The sequence below is a fragment of the Acinonyx jubatus genome, chromosome F2, assembly GCF_027475565.1.
Source record: "Acinonyx jubatus isolate Ajub_Pintada_27869175 chromosome F2, VMU_Ajub_asm_v1.0, whole genome shotgun sequence".
Lineage (NCBI taxonomy): Eukaryota > Metazoa > Chordata > Mammalia > Carnivora > Felidae > Acinonyx > Acinonyx jubatus.
This window is the reverse complement of record NC_069394.1, coordinates 2,572,597-2,590,891: the sequence shown is the minus strand read 5'-3', so window position 1 is coordinate 2,590,891 and position 18,295 is coordinate 2,572,597. Positions and strand designations below refer to the sequence as shown.

The following is an 18,295-nucleotide window of genomic DNA, read 5'->3' as shown; positions in this document are numbered from 1 at the left end:
GGGGAGGGAGAGGAGGTGTTGGCTGGGCTCTTTCAGGCGCGCCTGGGGTCCACGAGGCGACAGGTGACAGAGGCTGGGCCGGGGTGTCCTATGTGGCACGGGACGGTGGGCAGTGGCCCCCTGGAGCCGGCCTCAGGAGGCGCGCAGGAAGCAAACAGGGAGGGAGCAAACAGGCTCCCTCCCTGCACCCAGGCCTGTGGGGTCCCTGTGCGCCTCCGTGAGGGGGCAGGCAGGAGGGAAGAGCTGGGGGTGGGGCCCTGTTCCCCGCCCGGGGGAGGATGGAGGGTGGGGCCGGGCACCTGTCCAAGGGTATGGAGGGGTCCAGGAAGGTGGCCACCAGCTCCGAGGTGTGGTTCCGGGCTAGCAGGGTGATGGTGTGCAGGGCAATTTCCTTGGCTTGGGGGATGTGGACAGAGCAGAGCTGCAAGTGAATGGCTCGGCCCAGCTTGGCAACCTGTGCAGGGAGGCAGAGGATATAGGCGGGAGAGCTGGTCTGAGGGGGGAGGCCAGGCCCTGCCCGGGGAAGTCTGAGGGGAGGCACGTCCCCGCCCCGGATGCCTGGTCAGAAGGGGAGTCCCAGGCTGCGGGGAGAGAGGTCCCACCACCTTTTCCCCTGGCACAAGAGGCCCTCCAACTCTGTCCAAACATTGCCCAGTCACCGGAAGGCTCAGACACACCGGCCTCGTCACCTTCCGAGCAGGCCACTTGGGCACACGCTGTTCTGGGAGCCTGGAACACCCCTCGCCTTCCACTTTCGGTGCCCTTGCTCACCCGCCTGGGGCTTCCCCATCTGCAGGACGCGTCATCAATCGTCCTTTTCCCGGGGGCCACCCCCACCCCACTGGGTGTACTTCCTATGTTGTTCAGTCCTTATCTGTCCGTGTCTGCCCTGCCCATTGGACCGGGAACTTCTGGAAAGGTCTGTGCCTTCTCCTCCCCCGTGTGCTGCGCCAGAGCCTGGAGCGGTTGTTCTATCAGCGCACGTGTGCCTCTCGAGCCTGCAAACACCACTCGGGGCCCCAGGACACCTGCTTGGGCCGTTCGTTCGTTCGTTCAATCATTCGTTCACTCATTCATTCAGTGGAACTTGTCAGGGTGGGGTCTGTGGCTCCCCCATCGGGGCTGAGCTCGGGGACGCTGCCTTGGCCCAGAGACGCTGGCTTCAGGTGCTGGCTGCCGGGCGTCCCTCTGCCCCCAGACCCGTCCCGGCCCACCCTCAGCGGGTGCCCCGGCCCTCTCACCGTCTCCAGCTCGGCCCCGTGCTCCTGGATGGCGAGGAGCAGCATGTCGGCGGCCGCCTGCACGCGGAAGGAGCTGGGGGATCCCAGTCCGTCGATGGCTGTCCAGACGAGGTCGGTCAGCTCTGCCACCGTGAGATGCTTCATGACCTCCTGTACCGGCAGGAGCGCGGGCAGCCGTCACTGTGGGTCACGCGTGCCCAGGTGTCCGCTCCTGCCTTTGCCTTCCTTTTTCCTTTGCTTCAGGCCACTCGGGTTTCTGAGCACCCCGTAATTCTGAGCCCCTCTCCTCCGGGACCACACGTGATCACCTGCACATGTCTCTGAGCCAGCCACGGCCCGGGGGCAGGAAGGGAGAGAGTGATGCCCACGGTAAGGCAGAGGCAGGGCTCCCTTCCTCACTCAGACCCAGTGCTTGTCCTGGGACCTGCACGGCCCCGCCAGCCTCCTTTCCTCCCCTCCTCTGCCCTGTCCTCGCCTCGTGGGCTTCCTCAGCTGCCAGCCTCCGTCCCGCTGGGTGCTTGCTCCCCAGGCCAAGCCCCAGCCCTCCTTCCATGATTTTAACAAAGAGCACTTGAACTTCAGAGTTGTGAAGGGTCTTCAAGGTCGCCTGGGTCACCCCCTAGGCCCAGAGAGGCGCGTGGATGCCCTTACCACAGCACAGGCTGGCTCCAGAGCCCAGGGCTCCCGTCCTGTGCTAGGGCCTCCCCAAGAGCCCACCTGGCCTCTGCCCGTGTTCTCCCAAGAGTGACTCTAAGTCCAGACCGTGAGCCGCTTGGGGTGATAAAGAGGCTCTGGAGGAAATGCAAGGTGGTGGGTGGGACCCCTGCTCCATAGTCTCAGACTATAGTCTCTGACAGCCCGAGGCTGGCCCAGGTGGAACCTTCCAGAAAGACTTCGAGCATTATTGCTCAATATGGTGGCCACCAGCCACACGTACCTATTTAAACTGAAACTTAATTAACATTGAAAACCTCAGTTCCTCAGCAGCACTAGCCACATTTCCAGTGCTCAGTACTGGGTACGTTGGACAGTGTGGACAGAGACACTTGTACCCTTTTGGAAAGTTCTACTGGAAGGCTGCGACTGGAGCGTCTGATAGAGGAAGATAGAATGCTGGTGACAGGGGCTGACAGAAAGGTTTGAAGTCTGAAAGGATGTTGAAGGAGGTAACATGTTTCTTTGCATGCTAGCCTATTTGGTGACATGTCTGAAAGTCTGTTAGGATGTTTGTATTTTTATTGGATATAAAAATAAGTGTTAAATAACAGATGTTAGAATATTTATTAGAATCATTATTCTAAAGTTTTGGTAAAATGTCTGTGAGAATATTAGGATTAGCTGCTGGTTAGAAGGTTAAAATAATTTTAATAATTTTAACGGAATATTTGCAGCCCTTACCAGCTGCGTGCAAACGTTTCTTCATTTGGTTCAACTTGATGGGTATCTGTCAAAGGCTGGCTCTACCACCAGGCCTCGTGCTGAGCCCCGGCAAGACCCTGCCTCTGGCCTGGAGTGCTCAAGGTCTAACAGGGGGAGACCGATCAGTATGCCAAGGACAGGGGTCTTTGTCAGTCATGGGCTCAACACCAGGAAGGGACGAGCAAAGTCACCACGTGGAGACGTCACGGACTGCCCACCCAGAACATGAGGCTCCAGGAAACGTGGCTTGTCGAGTTAACACCAGCATCCGGCCCACACTCAGTGCCTCAGACTCGCTCATGTTCAGAAGAGAACACAGATCAGGCAGAGGATGTCACAAAGGTACGGGACCTCTCTGGGGTGATGAGAAGGGCCTTGGGGGAAGGCCCAGCTGGGCTCCCCCAGGCTGCTGACCGAGAGGCTGATTGAGGTAGACGAGGTGACTGTGCAAGAAGAGACGTGCCCTGCCTTCATAGGAAGAGGGTCTGGCTTTCAGAGGGTTGAGAGGCCCCCAGGAAAATGAGGAATTCAGGGATATTTCTGCAGAATTCTCATCCCGCAAAAGCCAGACTTACAGGGAAGGGTGCCATCTGGTGCCTCAGAGAACACCTGGGAGCTGTCCCGACACCACCATTTACCGGGTGCTCATGGTGGCCGGGACTTTACAATGCCAGCCTGCTCATTTTACGGAGAAAGCTGGGAGCTCAGAGAGGGGAGAGGGCTTGTCTAGGCTGCACAGCCGTGGGGGACAGAGCTGGGACTCAGGCCTGGGCTGCTGACCCCAGGGTCTGTCCCTGGTCTCTCCCTCCAATCCCCCCTCCCCCAACTCCCAGGTCCCAGGCCAGGGGCCACGGACTTCTCCAAACACTCTCAGTTAACCACCAGAGACACAGGTGAGATCCCGGCCTTGGTTTTAATACTTACACCTGGCTCGGGGTCTGACCGCCCCCCCCCCCCAGGGGTGCAGTAGGGCCACCCCAACAGCTGAAAGCCCTGTGGTGGGGGGTCGGAGCAGAGCACGGCCAGGCCTCCCCCAACCCGGACCTATCCACCATTCTAAGGGCTTTGACCTTGATGACTTGGGAGCTGCCAAGCTGGAAGATGTGATCCTTCGGGAATGCCATCTCACGGGGGGTGGGGGGAGCCGTCTGCTGGTCTCCGCTGCTCCAGACGGGGGCCCCATCCTCGCTGGCCTGGGAGAGCTGTTTGGGGGCCTGCGCCTCCACGTTTGGAAGTTCCCTCGCTGGCCAGGGGCGGGATTGGGCAAGAGTGAGGGCGGGGCAGAGGTGGGCTGGGGTCTAGGGTGGGACAGGCAAGAGTTAGGGTGGGGTCGCGTGTAGCCAGGGTCAGGCCTGTGCCCTTATGCGGTCGGGAGTGTGAGTGGGCCTGGGGGCGGGGGGCGTTCCAGGGCCGTGGCTGGGGTTAGAGGTGGGTTTGGGGGCAGATCTGGGATGGGCTGTGTTCAGCAGTGTGGGTGTGGTCTCAGCTGAGGCTGTGGTCAGGGTGGCCGTGGGTCCACCGTGGTGGCCCTCGGAGGCTCACCTCTCTGGCGCATCAGGAGCTGGTAGAGGTGGCCCACCCCTTCCAGGCTGGAGTGCCGGGTGGCCTTGTCAGGGTCCTGGCACAAAATCCCCAGCACGCCCACCAGCTGCCCAGTCCTCCTGAAGTCCTCTTTTGTCTGCAGCGAAAGTATGGGAACCACAGAATGCAGACCCTACCGTGGGGTCTCCCCTCTGCTGTGCACTCACCCCAGCTCGGCCAGCATCAGAAAGCATCCCCTCCAACCGTGTGGCAGGGCCGGGACTCAGCTCTCGGGACCCCAGGCCCAGGCTCTGCCCACCCAGTCGGGCCGCTAGAGTCAACAGCTCAGGGCACAACTTAAGGGGCTGACCCCAAACTCAGAAACGAAGAGAAAGAATACTTTAATGCAATATTTCGAAAAGTCAAAATGAATGTAACAATTCCTGATGCACACAGTTTCAAAACTGTACCTAGAGACGGCCTGGCCCTGCATTACCACCACCTTACCTCATGGGGCGGCACTCTCCTGGCCCTAACCCCCACCCTGGTTTCAATAAAACTTTATTTATAACAACAGGCAGCCAGCCCACAGCTGCCGCCATTTGCTGAGTAGATTGCTTTAAAACACCACCTTATTTATCTTGATTGTGGGGTGTTTTGGTGTCCGGGTAAATTTTGCACCCCAGGTCAGCGCCTCACTTGCCCCGGCCGCAGTCCGGGTCCTGGGTTGCAGAAATCGATTTTGAATGAACTGCAGGCCCCTTGAGCCCCTCTAGAGGGGTCCCCCTCACCCTGAGAATGAAGGAGGCGTCTGTGCAGGGAGCGCTCCCTCCCGTGCCCCCTGCCCCCCATGCCCACCTCTCCGCCTTCATTAGAAACACACGCCGGCCGGGCAACGTGCAGAGAAACTAATTTTCTCAACGTCCCACGAATCTACCTAAGGAATTAGTGCTGATTTTGGCTGATAAACGCAGAAGCACTCATTCCCTGACGGTGCCGACTTCATTCAGCCCAAGGGCTCCAGCGACAGATGGCGGTTAGACTGTGAGGCATGACCCGCTGGGGGTCGCGGTGGATGGCGACTGTTGCCGCAGTCACCACTGACCTGGACTGGGGCAGGGCCGCACCCCTCTGAGGACTCATTTCTTCCCATTTCATGGGTGAGACACTGAGGCTCAGGGTGTAGAGGAACCTGCCCGAGGCTTCAAGGCGCGTTGACAGGAGCCCAGCCTGCTGGGTCAGGGGTCCAGGCATCTGGGTTCAGAGCCCAGCTGGGAGGACCTGAGCAGGGGGCCCCAATCTCCGCCCCCAGCTTGTTCCCTGGTGTGCGTGGAAAGGGGGATTGCATGGCCATGTTGTAGGGCACTTAGGGATCCGCGCTGTCCTGGTGGCAGAGGTCCAGGGGGCCTGGAACCCCACGAGCCCGAGGAGGGTGGCCTGGTTGGGGCCGCAGAGGGGCCGTGGGGGCACGGGGCCTGCGAGCTGGATACTCACATCCAGGTAGAGGTCGTGGCTCAGGAATCCGAGGAGGGCCACGCAGCTGTGCACAGCCCGCTGCCGCTCGTGTGTCTTCTCCGACGCCAGCCAGGTGTACATGTGCTGCGGGTGGGCAGGGGCAGAGAGGGGGTGCTGCAGCCGCGCACCCCCGCGTCCCCCGGCTCCGCGGGGGCCACCCCCTGCTCAGCCCTGGGCTCACCTCTCGGCTCAGGCCCCGCCCCCCAATCGGTTAGCTGGCCAGCAAGGCTCCGCCCTGCCCGGGACCCAGGCCACACCCACCCTGGCCGAGACCACGCCCGGTCCAGCCACGCCCCTCACCTCAGGCCCGCCTCCTCAGCAGGGCCCTGCCCACCCCCGACTCAGGCCTCGCCCACCCTGGTCCATGGCTCCGCCCCTTCCGCGTCCACCGGTCCCCAGGTCTTGCCCTCCCCTGTCCCTCTGCTCAGCCTCTCCTGACCCCTCTGCTCCAGACAGCTCTGCCAGAGAGGAGAGGTCGTTTCCTGCTCAAAGCCCCTGGAGGCCCCTGGGTTTGAACCCCTTTGGCGACACGCGCCCCTTTGCAGAACAGTGCTTTTCTGTGCGCAACATAATTGCACGGAGTCACAAAGGGATGCAAACACATATTGAAACAGTTACACTGAACAGTTTTAAGCCAAATCTGAGCCTCTTTGTTAAAGCGACGGATGCTTATAGTCAGTGATTCTGACGTCGGATGCAGGAAACGGTATTTGGAGATTCTGTGACCCAGCAATGTCCTATGACCACATCTGTGACTTCCATCGGTGGCAAACACAGCCACTCCCGGCACTGCTGTGGTTTGTCGCCAACATTGCCAGGGGGAGGGGACACACTACTTTCCCGGTGGGGGGGGAAGGGGGTGAGTGAAAATGCAGACATTTCCTCCACCCCTGCCAGGCACACACCTGACTTCCATCGGTGCACCCAGCTTGGGGGCCCCTGCTTCTGTGGCTCCCCTCGCCCCCACAAGGCCTCCAGGCTGGACCTAACCTAACCCTAACCCCCCTCCTCACCCCCAGCCGCCACCTTAGCGCCCTCCCCACGCTGCAGCCATGCAGAATCTCTGTCTGTCCTGATCCTGGGCTCACACAGGCTGCTCACCCCTCGGCGGGGCCCTCTGCCTGCTGGGCCCTTCCCTTCCCTTCTCTACCCCATGACTTCCTTGGTCCTCATTCAGGTGAAGTCCACTGGCCCTGACTTCCAACCCTCCCAGCTGAGCCAGTGTCCTATCTCTGGTTCCTCCCCTGCCCCTGGACTGTCCCTGCCTGTTGACTGGTCTCCCTCCGGTCAAGGTGAGAGGGTGGGGGTGCTGGGCTTGTGAGAGCCCTCCTCACAGCTGGAGACATGGCTGCAGAACGAGGTCTCAGGGGAGGGAGGTCAGGTCCCAGCCTGCTTCCTCAGCAGTCCCCCTCAAGTGTGGCACTCAAGGCCCACTTCCCACCAGGTGCACCTGCCGTCCTGCCCTCCAGTTCTCCCAAGCCGCTGTGATCCCTGAAAATGGACAGCCCTCAAGCCTCCAAGTTCATGGGCCACTTGCCACCTGGAGTTCAGACCCTGCCTCCTCCGGGCACCTTCCCTTGTCTATCCTCCGCCCGGCCTGTGCCAGCCCCGCCCCTGCACTGTGCCAGCCACCGCCCCTCACCGACAGCAGGAAGTGCAGCTCGTCGGCCGTAGGGTTCTGCGTGATGAGGCTCTGCAGCATCTGGTCCAGGGCCTCCAAGGTCTTGTTGTAGAGGGTCTGTGCAGGGGGGTGGAGCAGGTCAGGGCAGCCGCCAGGCCCCGGCTGCGATTGCGGGCCAAGGCCTCCTGCAGGGCCCCAGTGCATTGGCCTCTCCATGGTAGTGGTGCCCCTTCCTGCACACCCCCGTGGCCAGGCTGCACACCACGTGCGTTCACACCACATCCAGGAAGGGCCCTGGCACAAGCCCCATTTGGGCAGCTGGGAGATTGGGCGGGGGGCAGTCTGGGTCAGACCTGCCCAAGGTCACAGGTTTCTCTGTGGCCAAGGTAAGTTCCTTTGCAGCAGGGCTGGCTTCTCGGGCAAGCAACCTGCACGAGACCTGGCACCCAGAAGGATCCTCGAGTGCTTGGTTTCCCGCTTTGCGGTCCCATCTTGAAATTCTTCCGAAGCTTCAAACAAGGGCCCGCATTTTCATTTTGCATTAGTTGGGGCAAATTACGCAGCTTGTCCTGCCTCCTGGGTCTCACACGAGACCCCCAATGTTTGCTGCTCGGCTCACCGGGTGTGCTCATGGAGGGAGCCAGCCAGAGAAAGCGCCCAGCCCGCCTCCTGTCAGGGTGCGTCAGAGCGGAGCCCCGGGCACAGGCTGTCCACCCCCTGGGAGCCCTGGAGAACTCACTTCAGCTCTCTGAGCCCACCTTGGTCACCTGAGAACTGGTTGTGAGGTCAGCCCCACCTGCTGGGTGCTGATGCACATTGAATGGGAAGGAGCAGGAGCCCCCAGCCTACCTTCTGGGACCCGGCTAAGCTCCCTAGGTGAGCCAGCCATGACACTGTCATCTGGTAATGGGGGCACTTTAGGCTCCTGCAAGGTTGGAGTGGGGACAGGCCCTGGCCTTGTGGAGGGCTGCTGCTGTGGTGTTGTCCTGGGCCCAGGGCACCCCTTGCACTCTCCCCTTCCAGAGTGCCTATCTGTCCCAGTCCAGTCTGGACCCGGCCAGAGGGCAGGAGTGGGGTTCTACCCCGACTCCCACACCAGACACTTCCATTTCTCTGAGCTGGTTTCCTCACCCTGTGGACAAGTGCTGCTGGGAAGGTGAGCTAACATACACACAGGGCCTGGCACAAAGCAGGTGCTCGGTTAACACCAGTTCCCTGCCCTTTAGGGTAAACACTCGGGCAGCAGGTGTTGGTGGTGCCCCAGGGGGATGGGTTTATGCCCTCTGCAGAGCCCATGAGGTGCGGAGGGGGGCATCCGGCCCAGTAAAGGATGGGCCTGCTGGGGCCTGGGTGGGGCGAGACCAGTTAAGTAGTGAGACAGCCCAGGGCTGCTCTCTGGGCGGGCAGGGAGAGAGGTCACTTATACTCCTATTTGTAGAGCACCCTGTGCACCAGACATGGGACACCAGTGTCCCCTTTTATCTGGAGAATTAAGTACTGTTAGCTCCACACTTATCACCCCCATGTCACAGTTGGGCAAATGGAGGCTCAGAGAAGTTAAGAAACATGCTCAGGGTCCCCAGCCCTATCCTATGGGGGGTCAAAGGCTCTGCCATGTAGCCTGCACCCCCTCCAAAGCCACGAACAGCAGGCAGAGCCGGATGCCTGCCCAAGGGGCCCCTCTCATTGGAGGGGTACATGAGCCAGCTTCACACCTGTATGTTGGGTGGCTCCAGGAAGAGGCAGGTGTGTTTCTTCAGGACGTCCATCAGTGGCAGGGCAAACACACTGCGGAGGCAGACGGACAGAAGCCGTGATTTCCTCTTCAAGTCCAGGGGCGGCCTCAGTTTACTATTTAGAGGTAGAGGGCAGTGAGGGAGGGGTGTGGGGGCCGGTGATTGCAAAGGGGCCCCCAGCCAGAATAGACCAGATTTGACAAGCCCCGAGCAGCAGCCCCTCACCCAGTTCTGTCCTTGACCAGAGACTCAAATGTGCACTTCTGCCTCGCTGGCCTGCAGGGCCTCCTGGGCAGGTTGAATTCCAGGAGGGTTTGTAAGGGACTAGCATGGCCTGGTTGGGAGCAGATGCTTCATAAGCCCTGTACCTCAGGCTCCCCTTTACTGGACAGACTGGTCTCATCCCAGCCCTGGCTACACCCCTGGGACCTTCAGTGGCTCTGTTTGGGCAAATGATGCTAAACTTTCATTCTTTGAGGTGTGAATTAATCACAATAGCTATACTGTTTATTGAGAGCCTCTTACAGGCCTGAACTGGGGCCTGACCCTGGGTGGGGCTGGGGAGCGTACCAGAGGCTGGAGATGATGTGAATGGTCTGCTGGCGAGTTGACGTGCACAGTGTGTCCTGGGGTTCCTTCTCCATCAAGACCTGTAGATCCACAGGTGAAGGCTGAGTGACTCAGGCCTGGGCTTATCACACTTCTGACACCAAGTCTCATCCCTGGCTGAAGAACCCAGTGCCTGGCACCCCATGGCCCACGGGATCATGGTCCAGCTTCCCACCCACCCACAGGGGCCTCTGTGGCCTGGCCGCACTTAGAGAACTAGAGCACAGCCTTTAGAGTGAGACAGGTCACGTCTGCACCCTGACCGCCACATACTGGCTGCACGACCTTGAGCAAGTCTCCACACTGCCCCAAGCTTTGCTTACTCTGTTACTTAAATAACAGAGTGTTGTTGCACACGTGTCAGGTGTGAAGCAAGGTGTGCAAAGCACAGTGTCTGAGTCACAGCAGGAGCTCAGTGAATGGGAGCTCAGTAAACTGTTATTTTATTATTACAGTTGTAATTGTCCAGCAGTTTTGTGTTTCCTCCACTACCCTGGGGTTCTGTAAGCCTGAAATCTCTAGTGAGCAGTGGTCTGAGCTGGGATGGTGCTAGCAGAGTGGATGGTGCTGGCCTTTCTGGGCCTCAGCCACATCAGCTGGGAGGTGGACACAACTGGCCGGCTCAGGGTCACTGAAGAACCAAGAGAAGTGGGGGGCATGGAGCGCTCCCAGGTGCCAGAGCCTATGGGGGCTTGGACACACCCTAGAAATCCAACTTCTTTGCCCCTTTCCAACACCTGCTTCTTGTGGATGCCGCTGGCCCGAGGGAGGAGTCTCCTCCTTCTCATGGGTCCCCTTCCTCTGCCCCAGGACCCTGACTCACCATCAGACACTCAAGAAGCTCTGAGATCTGGGAGAACTCGTAGCTGTGGGCCCCCTCATTGCGGCTGATGGCCCCCACCAGCATGACGATGGCAGTGAGGAAGCTCTGCTTCAAGGTCTCGTCCTGGCATGGGGGCATGGGGGTCAGGCCATGGAGCGGGGGATAGAGGGGGCACAGGACAGGCAGGAGAGCGTGCCACCATCACATGTGGCTGCAGGGCATTGCTGAGGGAGTACGGTAGAGATCTGCAGCTGGGCCACATAGGTAGGACTTTGAGGGGGGAGCTGTGTGGTTTTGTTTAAAAATGTGAATATGTTGACAACATGCCAAGGTCAGGAGTAAGAAGCCAATGTCTGGCCTCACTCGATGTGTGGCAACCCAGAACCCAAAGATCTGAGGGATGTGATGGCCTGACCGGGCTGCCTGGTCCTCTTAGCCCCCTGGGGTGGACGCCCTGGGTGCAGAGTACAGAGTCAGCAGGCCGTCGTCCTGGGGAGGGGATGGGGCATCACCGGGCCTTCCAACGCCCCAGAGTGAAAGCCAAGGAGAATGTGGGGGTGGGGCCACCACGGAAGCCCTCGAAGCTTTGGGTGGGACGACGGGGTGAGTAGGTGGGACAACGAGGAGGCCAGGCCTGGCTCCTCCTGATTTCAGAGTCAGATAAGGGTGGGGAGGAGTGCCCCAAGGCCCTGGAAGGTCCTAGCATTCTCTGACCCAGGTTCTGGTGGGGCCTGGGCTGTGTCAAGGCTGGGCTCCAGAGGGGTGGCCCCGGGGAGCCATACCCAGGAGCTGTAGTGGAAGTAGAAGACCATCCGTGACAAGATGTTGTCCACCCACGGGAGGATGTGCGCCTTGGCCTTGACCGCCATCTGACCGTAGGCGAGGAGCATGGTGCTGCTGGCCCACCTCCACTTTGGGTCCTCTGATTTCTGACCCTGGTGGGGACAGACAAAGGGCGTCAGGGTCCCCCTGGCCCGCCCCCGGGGGAGCGGCGACAGGAAGTACTCTGCACCCTAGCGGGTACCGCGGGCGAGGGTTCTGAGGGGTTGCGAGTCTCAGTTTACCGTGAGAGGAAAATAGGGAGAGTGGAATCGCCTCTCTGGGGGGTTGGAACGGGACTGTGGGGTCACCCGAGGTGTGTGCGAGGCACTCGGCTCTCCCAGAACTGGCCAGGGTCCTAGCCCCTCATGCTGCCTGCCTTGGCGTAGCCCCCTCCCCTGGAGCCAGGGGCCCATTTCCCCTTTGGGCTGCTGGGGGCCCGGCAGGCCATGCCTCAACCTAGGGAGATGGTAATGGAGCTCTGGACCTTCGGACCCGAGGGAGGCCCAGAGAGTGGGGGGGGACATCTGAGACACCCTTCCGATGTCACCTGAGGACCACTTGCCTCCATTCCCTGGCAATGACTAGGCCCCCTCTGAGGGCTGGAGGTATGGGTTCCAGTCCCTGCTCTGCCACCTGCCGGCTGTGGGGCCCGAGGAGGTGGCCGGCCCCCACTGGGCTGTCTGTGCTACCTGTGACTCTTCCCCCGTCTGTCCTGAGCTCCCTCATGCAGCCCCAGACACTGATTCTGCCCGCAGGAGTGACCAGGGGTGCAGCGAGGATGGTGGGGGGGGGCATGCCGCCCATCAGCAGGGGCACAAGGTCGCCCTCTGGCCCTCGTCTCATGTTACAGGCAGGGCACGTGTCAAAAGGCCATTAATAAACACAGCGGCCAGCACAGCCACTGTGAGATGTCACCGGGGCACCTGCTGTGTGCCAGACATTTCAAAGCCACGTTTCCATCCCAATGGCTGGGAAGGGAGGAATTGTTATGCAAGAGGAGAAACTGAGGCACGTGGGTCACGCTGCAGGTGGCACTGGAGGCCAGGAGGCTTGGTCCAGAGCCTGTGCCCCTAACTATCCCCAGAGACCCTCTCGGACGCCCAGACCCGTGTAGAGGGTGGGGGTCCTGATGCCCAGCCCCTCGTTGAGGCCCCCGACCGCCCCAGAGCCAGAACCTTCAGGCAGAAGCTGTGGAGGCTCCATTTAACGGGTGTGCTCCGGCCAAACTGCTCTAGGACGGCCCAGACGTGGTCCAGGTGGCGGGTCGCGGCCAGCCCGACAGTGAGCGCGATACCCTACAGGTGCGGGGGAGCAGGGTCACCGGTGCCGGTCACAGGACCACGCCTGGACTCTCGCCTGGGGGTGTGGAAATTGAGGCCCAGAAAGGGAGGGGACTCGTCCAAGGTCACGGGGACCCCGGGGACCCCCTCCCTCCCCCCCACCCCCCGCCGCTCTTCAGGACATGCAGCTCTGGCCCAACCCTGTGAGGGCATCTTTTATGGGGGCGGGTGGGTGGTGTGGGAGGCAGGGGGGAGCAGTGACTCTCTGGAGGTCTGTAAATTCCCCCTGCCCCCACTAGCTCTGAGCCTGGGCCAGAGGAGGGAAGTAGGGTCCAGGAAATAGATGTGTGACAGAGGAGAGGACCTACCAAGTTATGGTAGGCTCAGGGTGTGACCAGGGTCAGGACTCAAGGTGTGAAAAGGATCAGGTGTCTTTGTCTGGCCTGACCAGGGCTCAGGGTACGAGCAGGGATCAGGCTAAGCTTGCGGTCAGGGTCAGGCGGCTGTGGGCTAGGCTGGGGGCCGGGTCCTCACCTCCCGCTGCTTGGGCCACTGGTGGGACGTGTCCAGGAGGGTTCTCAGGTGTGTCCTGACAGTGGTGGCATTGTCCTCATTTTGAAGGATCAGCCCGTAGTAGATGAACAGAAAGGTCTGGGGGAGGTTTGGCTTCTTGTCCTGGGTCTGACCCACCTCTGTCCACCCCGATGGCCTCCCTGGGCTCCTGTAGCTGTCCTCACGCCCCTGCTCTAGGACCCTCATGCCCCTGCCTAGTTTTGACGGGTTTTAACGGTGCCACATCAAATCCGGCTGCACAGGCCCCTGGCCCTTTGTTTCTTTCGGGTCTCAGTGTCCTTCTGGGGCCTCGGCCTTGCTTAGGTGGGCATCCTATGGACAGAGTCCCTGGGGCTGCCTGGGGGGGGGGCGGGGGACACAGGGGGTGATCCACCTTCTCCGGGGGCTGTTCCTGATGCGTCTGGTCAGGCTTGGTGAGTGCCGACAACAGCTCCTTGGACCACTTGTCCATGTTCAGGAACTGGACGGACTTTCCCGCCATCTGTGAGCAGATAGGAGTGGGCAGGGCCGGAGTGGTCACTCCCTCCACCCCGTGGGCTGGGGCTGAGGCCTCCACCAGCCCCGGCCCACCCTGGTCACTCAGAGCCCTGACTCCGTCATTCTCTTGCCTTTCTTCCTGAGTCTCCAGGGCCTGCCCTCTGATTTCCCTGAGATTCCCTTCCCTGGAGGTGTTCAAGGAGAGGCTGAAACCAGGAGCCTGCCCATGTCCCCGGCACCGGGCGGGGGCCCAGACGTCACAGATTATCAGTGAGCGTCAGGTGAAGGCGGCCCGGCCCGAGTGTGGGTGCCAGGCCGTCTCCCGGCACCTGGAACTGTGCCTGGCATGTAGTCGATGATCCAGTAAAATGGTTTTGAATGAATGTGGGATCAGAGAAACGAAGGAGTGTGGCTTCTAAATATAAAGTCCTAGAAGTTTTGCTCTAACATATGACGACTACAAGATTTCTTTATTTCGTTGTTCCCAGATCCCACAGTTCAAGTCCGAGATTTTGATCCCCAGGTCCTTTGGGGCGGGGGTACCCCTTCTAGATATGATCCCAAGCCTCCAGATCTTTATAGAAAAAACGACTGATGGATGTGAAGGTAAACGTTTTCCAAAGTTTGTTCAGCAAAACCACCATAAGTTTGGTTGAAAGATGCAGTAAATTGTGTTGGCTTGTGTTTTTGTTTCCTACAACCTCCTGCCAAGGGTTAATATCGATGATAACGAGCACTTCATAAGCTAGTAAGAAAAAGGCAACGGTCCGCTTAGAAATAGTGAAAGCACACACACGTGACAGGCTATCACCTCAGCCTTGCTAATATCTGAGGAACGGAAATTAAGATGATATGAGACTGGCAAAAAATAAACTTGCTGGATGTCAGCAAGGAAGTGTCCTTGGGTGGGAAGGTGAGGGATCTCTCTCTCTCTCTATTTTTTTTGGTGAAGACTTTGGCAGGCATCAATTAAAAATTAAAATGTGTGTACATTTCCCCAAGGGACTCCCTTTCTAGGAATTTATCCTAGAGGAGCACTCATAGGTGCCTTGGTTGGAGCACAGGGGTATCCATTCTGCCGCGGGGCTGGAGGCAAGCCCGCCGAGAGCGCCCCCTGCAGGTGGGACCTTTAGCGCCCTCTCCGGCGATGCTGGGGAGGGTTGGGTAGCGTAGGGTAGGGCAGGGTGCGGCGAGGCGGGGCGGGGGGCCCTGAAATGGCCTGAAATGGACATTGCTCCCCGCTCTCGTCTGCCCGGGTTTTGCCCTGAGTCTGGCCTGTTTGTAACGAGTTTGGCCTGTTTGTAAGGGGACCTATTGGCTCACCACCCTCCCTGCCCCCAGGACAGATGTCTGCCGAACACCGTGGGCCCCGGGCCACCCGGAAGCCCTGGGTTCTCGCCTATTGTCATGTTTCCTTCAAGTGCTGCCTGTGCCAGTGCTACAGCTCCTCATCCGAGATTCACATTCAAAACCCCAGAAAATTAAACGCTTTTTCATGGCTTTGCAGCAACCTCATTTGGTGGTAAAAGCTGATCCAAACCGATGTGATACTATTTATGGGAATTAGTGTGAATTTTGTATGTGTCTGCAGCAGAGATATTAATGTATTTGATTCCACATCTGCCCCAGACCCTGCTAAGGGTGTTCGTAGAATATATAGGGTGGGCACTACATTACTTTAAAAAAAAAAAGGAATATCTGAGTTTGGGGAACAAACCTGTTTCCAAAGTTAAAAATTAGTCAAGTTTTAAAGAATAAAAAAAATTTTTTTGAGGTCCATTTATTTTTGAGAGAGAGAGCATGAGTGGGGGAGGGGCAGAGAGAGAGGGAGACAGAATCTGATTCAGGCTCCAGGCTCTGAGCTGTCGGCACAGGGTCCGACGCGGGGCTCGAACTCACGAACGCAAGATCATGACCTGACCTGAGGTTGGATGGACACTCAACCGTCTGAGCCACCCAGGCGCCCCAAGGCTTAAAGGTTTTTTTTTTATTGAAGTTTAATTAACACACGATGTCCTGTAAGTTTCAGGTGTGTAGCGAAGAGATTCGACACTTCCATACAGCGCATGCACTCACCACGGCGTGCGTGGTCACCACCTGTCGCCATACAGCGTTGGTACAATATTACGGACTGCATTCCCTCTGCTGTACTTCTCATCCCCGTGCCTTACTCATTTTGTAACTGGAGGTTTGCACCTCTACATCCCCTTTGGCTATTTTCCCCGCCCCCCACCCCCCCTCCTCCGGCCACCAGCAGACCTCTTGGTAGTTGTGTGCATTTAGGAGTCTGGTTTGGTTGTTGTTTCTTTGTTCACTTGGTTTGTTTTCTTAGATGCCACATAGGAGTGAAATCATAGGGTATTTGTCTTTCTCTGTCTGACTTCCTTCCCACAGCACAATACTCTCTAGGTCCCTCCGTGTTGTTGTCAATGGCAGGACCTCATTCTTTTTCATGGCTGGGTAGTACTCCGCTGGGTATAGAGACCCCTTCTTTATCCATTCTTCTGTGGATGAGCACTGGGGCTGCTTTCGTATCTTGCCTGTTGTAAATAACGCTGCAGCGAATGTAGCCGTGCAGGTATTTTCAGGTTAGTGTCTTTTTTCCTTTGGATAAATACTGGATCATCTGGTACTTCCAGTTTTGTTTTTTTTGAGGACCCTCCGGGCTGCTTTCCACAGCGGCCGTGCCAGTTTGCCTTCCCACCAACAGTGTGCGAGGACCCCCTCGGCTCTGCGTCCTCGCCAGCATGTGATATTTCTGGTTTTTTTGAGTCTGGCCATTCTGACAGGTGTGAGGCGGTATCTCATTGCGGCTTCGATTGGTATTTCCCTGACGATGCGTGATGTCGAGCATCTTTTCACGTGTCTGTTGGCCATCGATAAGTCTGGGTTGTAAGTATGTCTACCGAGGGGGGCTTAACTCACAGCGTGAGGCATAGATCTTTCCCGAGCGGCACAATGAACTCTGACAGATGTGCCGACCTGTGCTCCTGTTAGCCCACCAAGAGCGAGAACACATTCCGCCCCCCCGGCGAGCTCGCTCACGGTCCTTCCTAGTCAATCTCCATCACTACAAAACTGCTTTGATTTCTATCACCGTAGATTGTTTTTGCCTCTTCTGGACTTTCATAGGACGGGAATCGCGCAACGCGTACCTCGTACTTCTGTGCATCTGGTGTTCTCAGCACGTGTCTGCCTCACGTGTCAGAAGTTCGCTCCTCTCTGCCGTGTTTCTATCGTTCTGTTTCTCCTCTGTGGTGTCTTTCACTTGCTCTTCAGGTGGACGCTTACCTATGGACTTTAGGTCTTTGCTGGGGGTCCTGCTCTGCCTGGCGCAGAGCACTGCTGTCTCCGGTCTGCAGCTGTTTGGGGTAGAGGATCTCGAGGGTCGTGGGCCGGTCCACACGGGCCCTGAGCTCTGTCCTCTGCGGCGAGCTCCGGTCTCACTGACGTCCTGGCTACACTTCCCTTTCGTCCGAAAGCCCAGTCCTGTCTGCTGACCTCGCTTTTGGGGTCTGCTGGATCAGTGCGTTCCCTCGTCCCCCGTTCCGGGTTGGGAATCTGCTGTTGTGTTAATCTGCACGTGCTGTGTGTCTTGCTTTTTTATTTTTTAAAAATTTTTTCAGTGTTTATTTTGAGAGAGAGAGAGACGGACAGACAGAGTGCGAGTGGGAGAAGGGCAGAGAGAGAGGGAGACACAGAATCCGAAGCAGGCTCCAGGCTCTGAGCTGTCAGCACAGAGCCCGACGTGGGGCTCGAACTCACGAACGGCGAGATCATGGCCTGAACCGAAGTCAGAGGCTTAACCAACTGAGCCCCCTAGGTGCCCTGTAGTGTGTCTTGTTTTATAGATAAAGGCTATTGCTAATGGGGACTTGGGACCCAAAGAGCCACAAAAATTGGTGGGTCTGGTCGGATCCTTAAAAACTGGTAGAGCACCCGTCACGGTGTTAGGACAAGTTGGTCACAGAACGGGTTAGGTTGACTCTAGGTCACCTGCCAACCTCAAGAAAATTTCCATACAATGAGCTGTGCTGTAAAACATGCACAGTCCCCAACCTAGCAGCACATCCCTCTTGGGTATTACTTGGCTCTGAGGAACCCCAAAGGCTTAGCTAAAAAAAAAAAAAAGCTCCTTAAGCTCCGAAAACTCAAGTGTGCTATCTTCTGTCATACCTGCTTATTTTACGTCTAAGAACTATGGTCCCAGAGCTATAAATAGCTCCAAAAACGGCAAAATCTTACTAAAAACAACCTAAAATTCCAATGGCCATTACGGAGGATGTTCAAATTAGGATTGTTTATTTCAGAAGTGGATTTGGAAACAAGGTTGCCCAAGATGACACGAACAGAATGGAATACTTAGTTTAATTATGATGCAGAAGCTTCCGAAAGGCTTCACGATTCCAGAAAAGCTCCATTCAAAGGTTCATTACCAAAAGCTGATGACAAATGAAAGACAGGTGCCCAAAACAAAAGGCAGGGAGCCTGACGCGACCCCTCCTGCTGGCTCCTTCCTCCCTGACCCGAGTCCTCATGCTTTGTGGACCCTGCAGACACAGTTACCTTTTGAAATAAAACCGCTGGAGGTCCAGGAGTCTCTCTCAGAGTCTTTTCCTCTTTGGTCAAAGGCCAAACTAAGGGCAATAGTTAAAGAA

At 58.0% G+C, this 18,295-nt stretch overlaps 1 protein-coding gene across 5 annotated transcripts in view; it reads right to left on the bottom strand.

Moving 5' to 3' along the window:
* The window catches only part of LOC106984410 (maestro heat-like repeat family member 5), a 64,352-nt gene that overhangs the window by 22,291 nt on the left and 23,766 nt on the right, over positions 1–18,295 (bottom strand). For 4 of the 5 annotated variants that reach the window (XM_027063781.2, XM_027063783.2, XM_027063785.2 and 1 more), the window contains exons 7-19: positions 13,534–13,641; positions 13,122–13,238; positions 12,483–12,602; positions 11,268–11,420; positions 10,486–10,608; positions 9,624–9,703; positions 9,033–9,168; positions 7,339–7,434; positions 5,676–5,780; positions 4,203–4,338; positions 3,731–3,903; positions 1,242–1,391; positions 300–454 (exon numbers count right to left, since the gene is read on the bottom strand). In XM_027063781.2, the coding sequence (XP_026919582.2) occupies positions 300–454; positions 1,242–1,391; positions 3,731–3,903; positions 4,203–4,338; positions 5,676–5,780; positions 7,339–7,434; positions 9,033–9,168; positions 9,624–9,703; positions 10,486–10,608; positions 11,268–11,420; positions 12,483–12,602; positions 13,122–13,238; positions 13,534–13,641 (1,652 nt within the window). The remainder of the gene's footprint in view (positions 1–299; positions 455–1,241; positions 1,392–3,730; positions 3,904–4,202; positions 4,339–5,675; positions 5,781–7,338; positions 7,435–9,032; positions 9,169–9,623; positions 9,704–10,485; positions 10,609–11,267; positions 11,421–12,482; positions 12,603–13,121; positions 13,239–13,533; positions 13,642–18,295) is intronic. The other variant, XM_027063782.2, reaches the window with a different exon arrangement.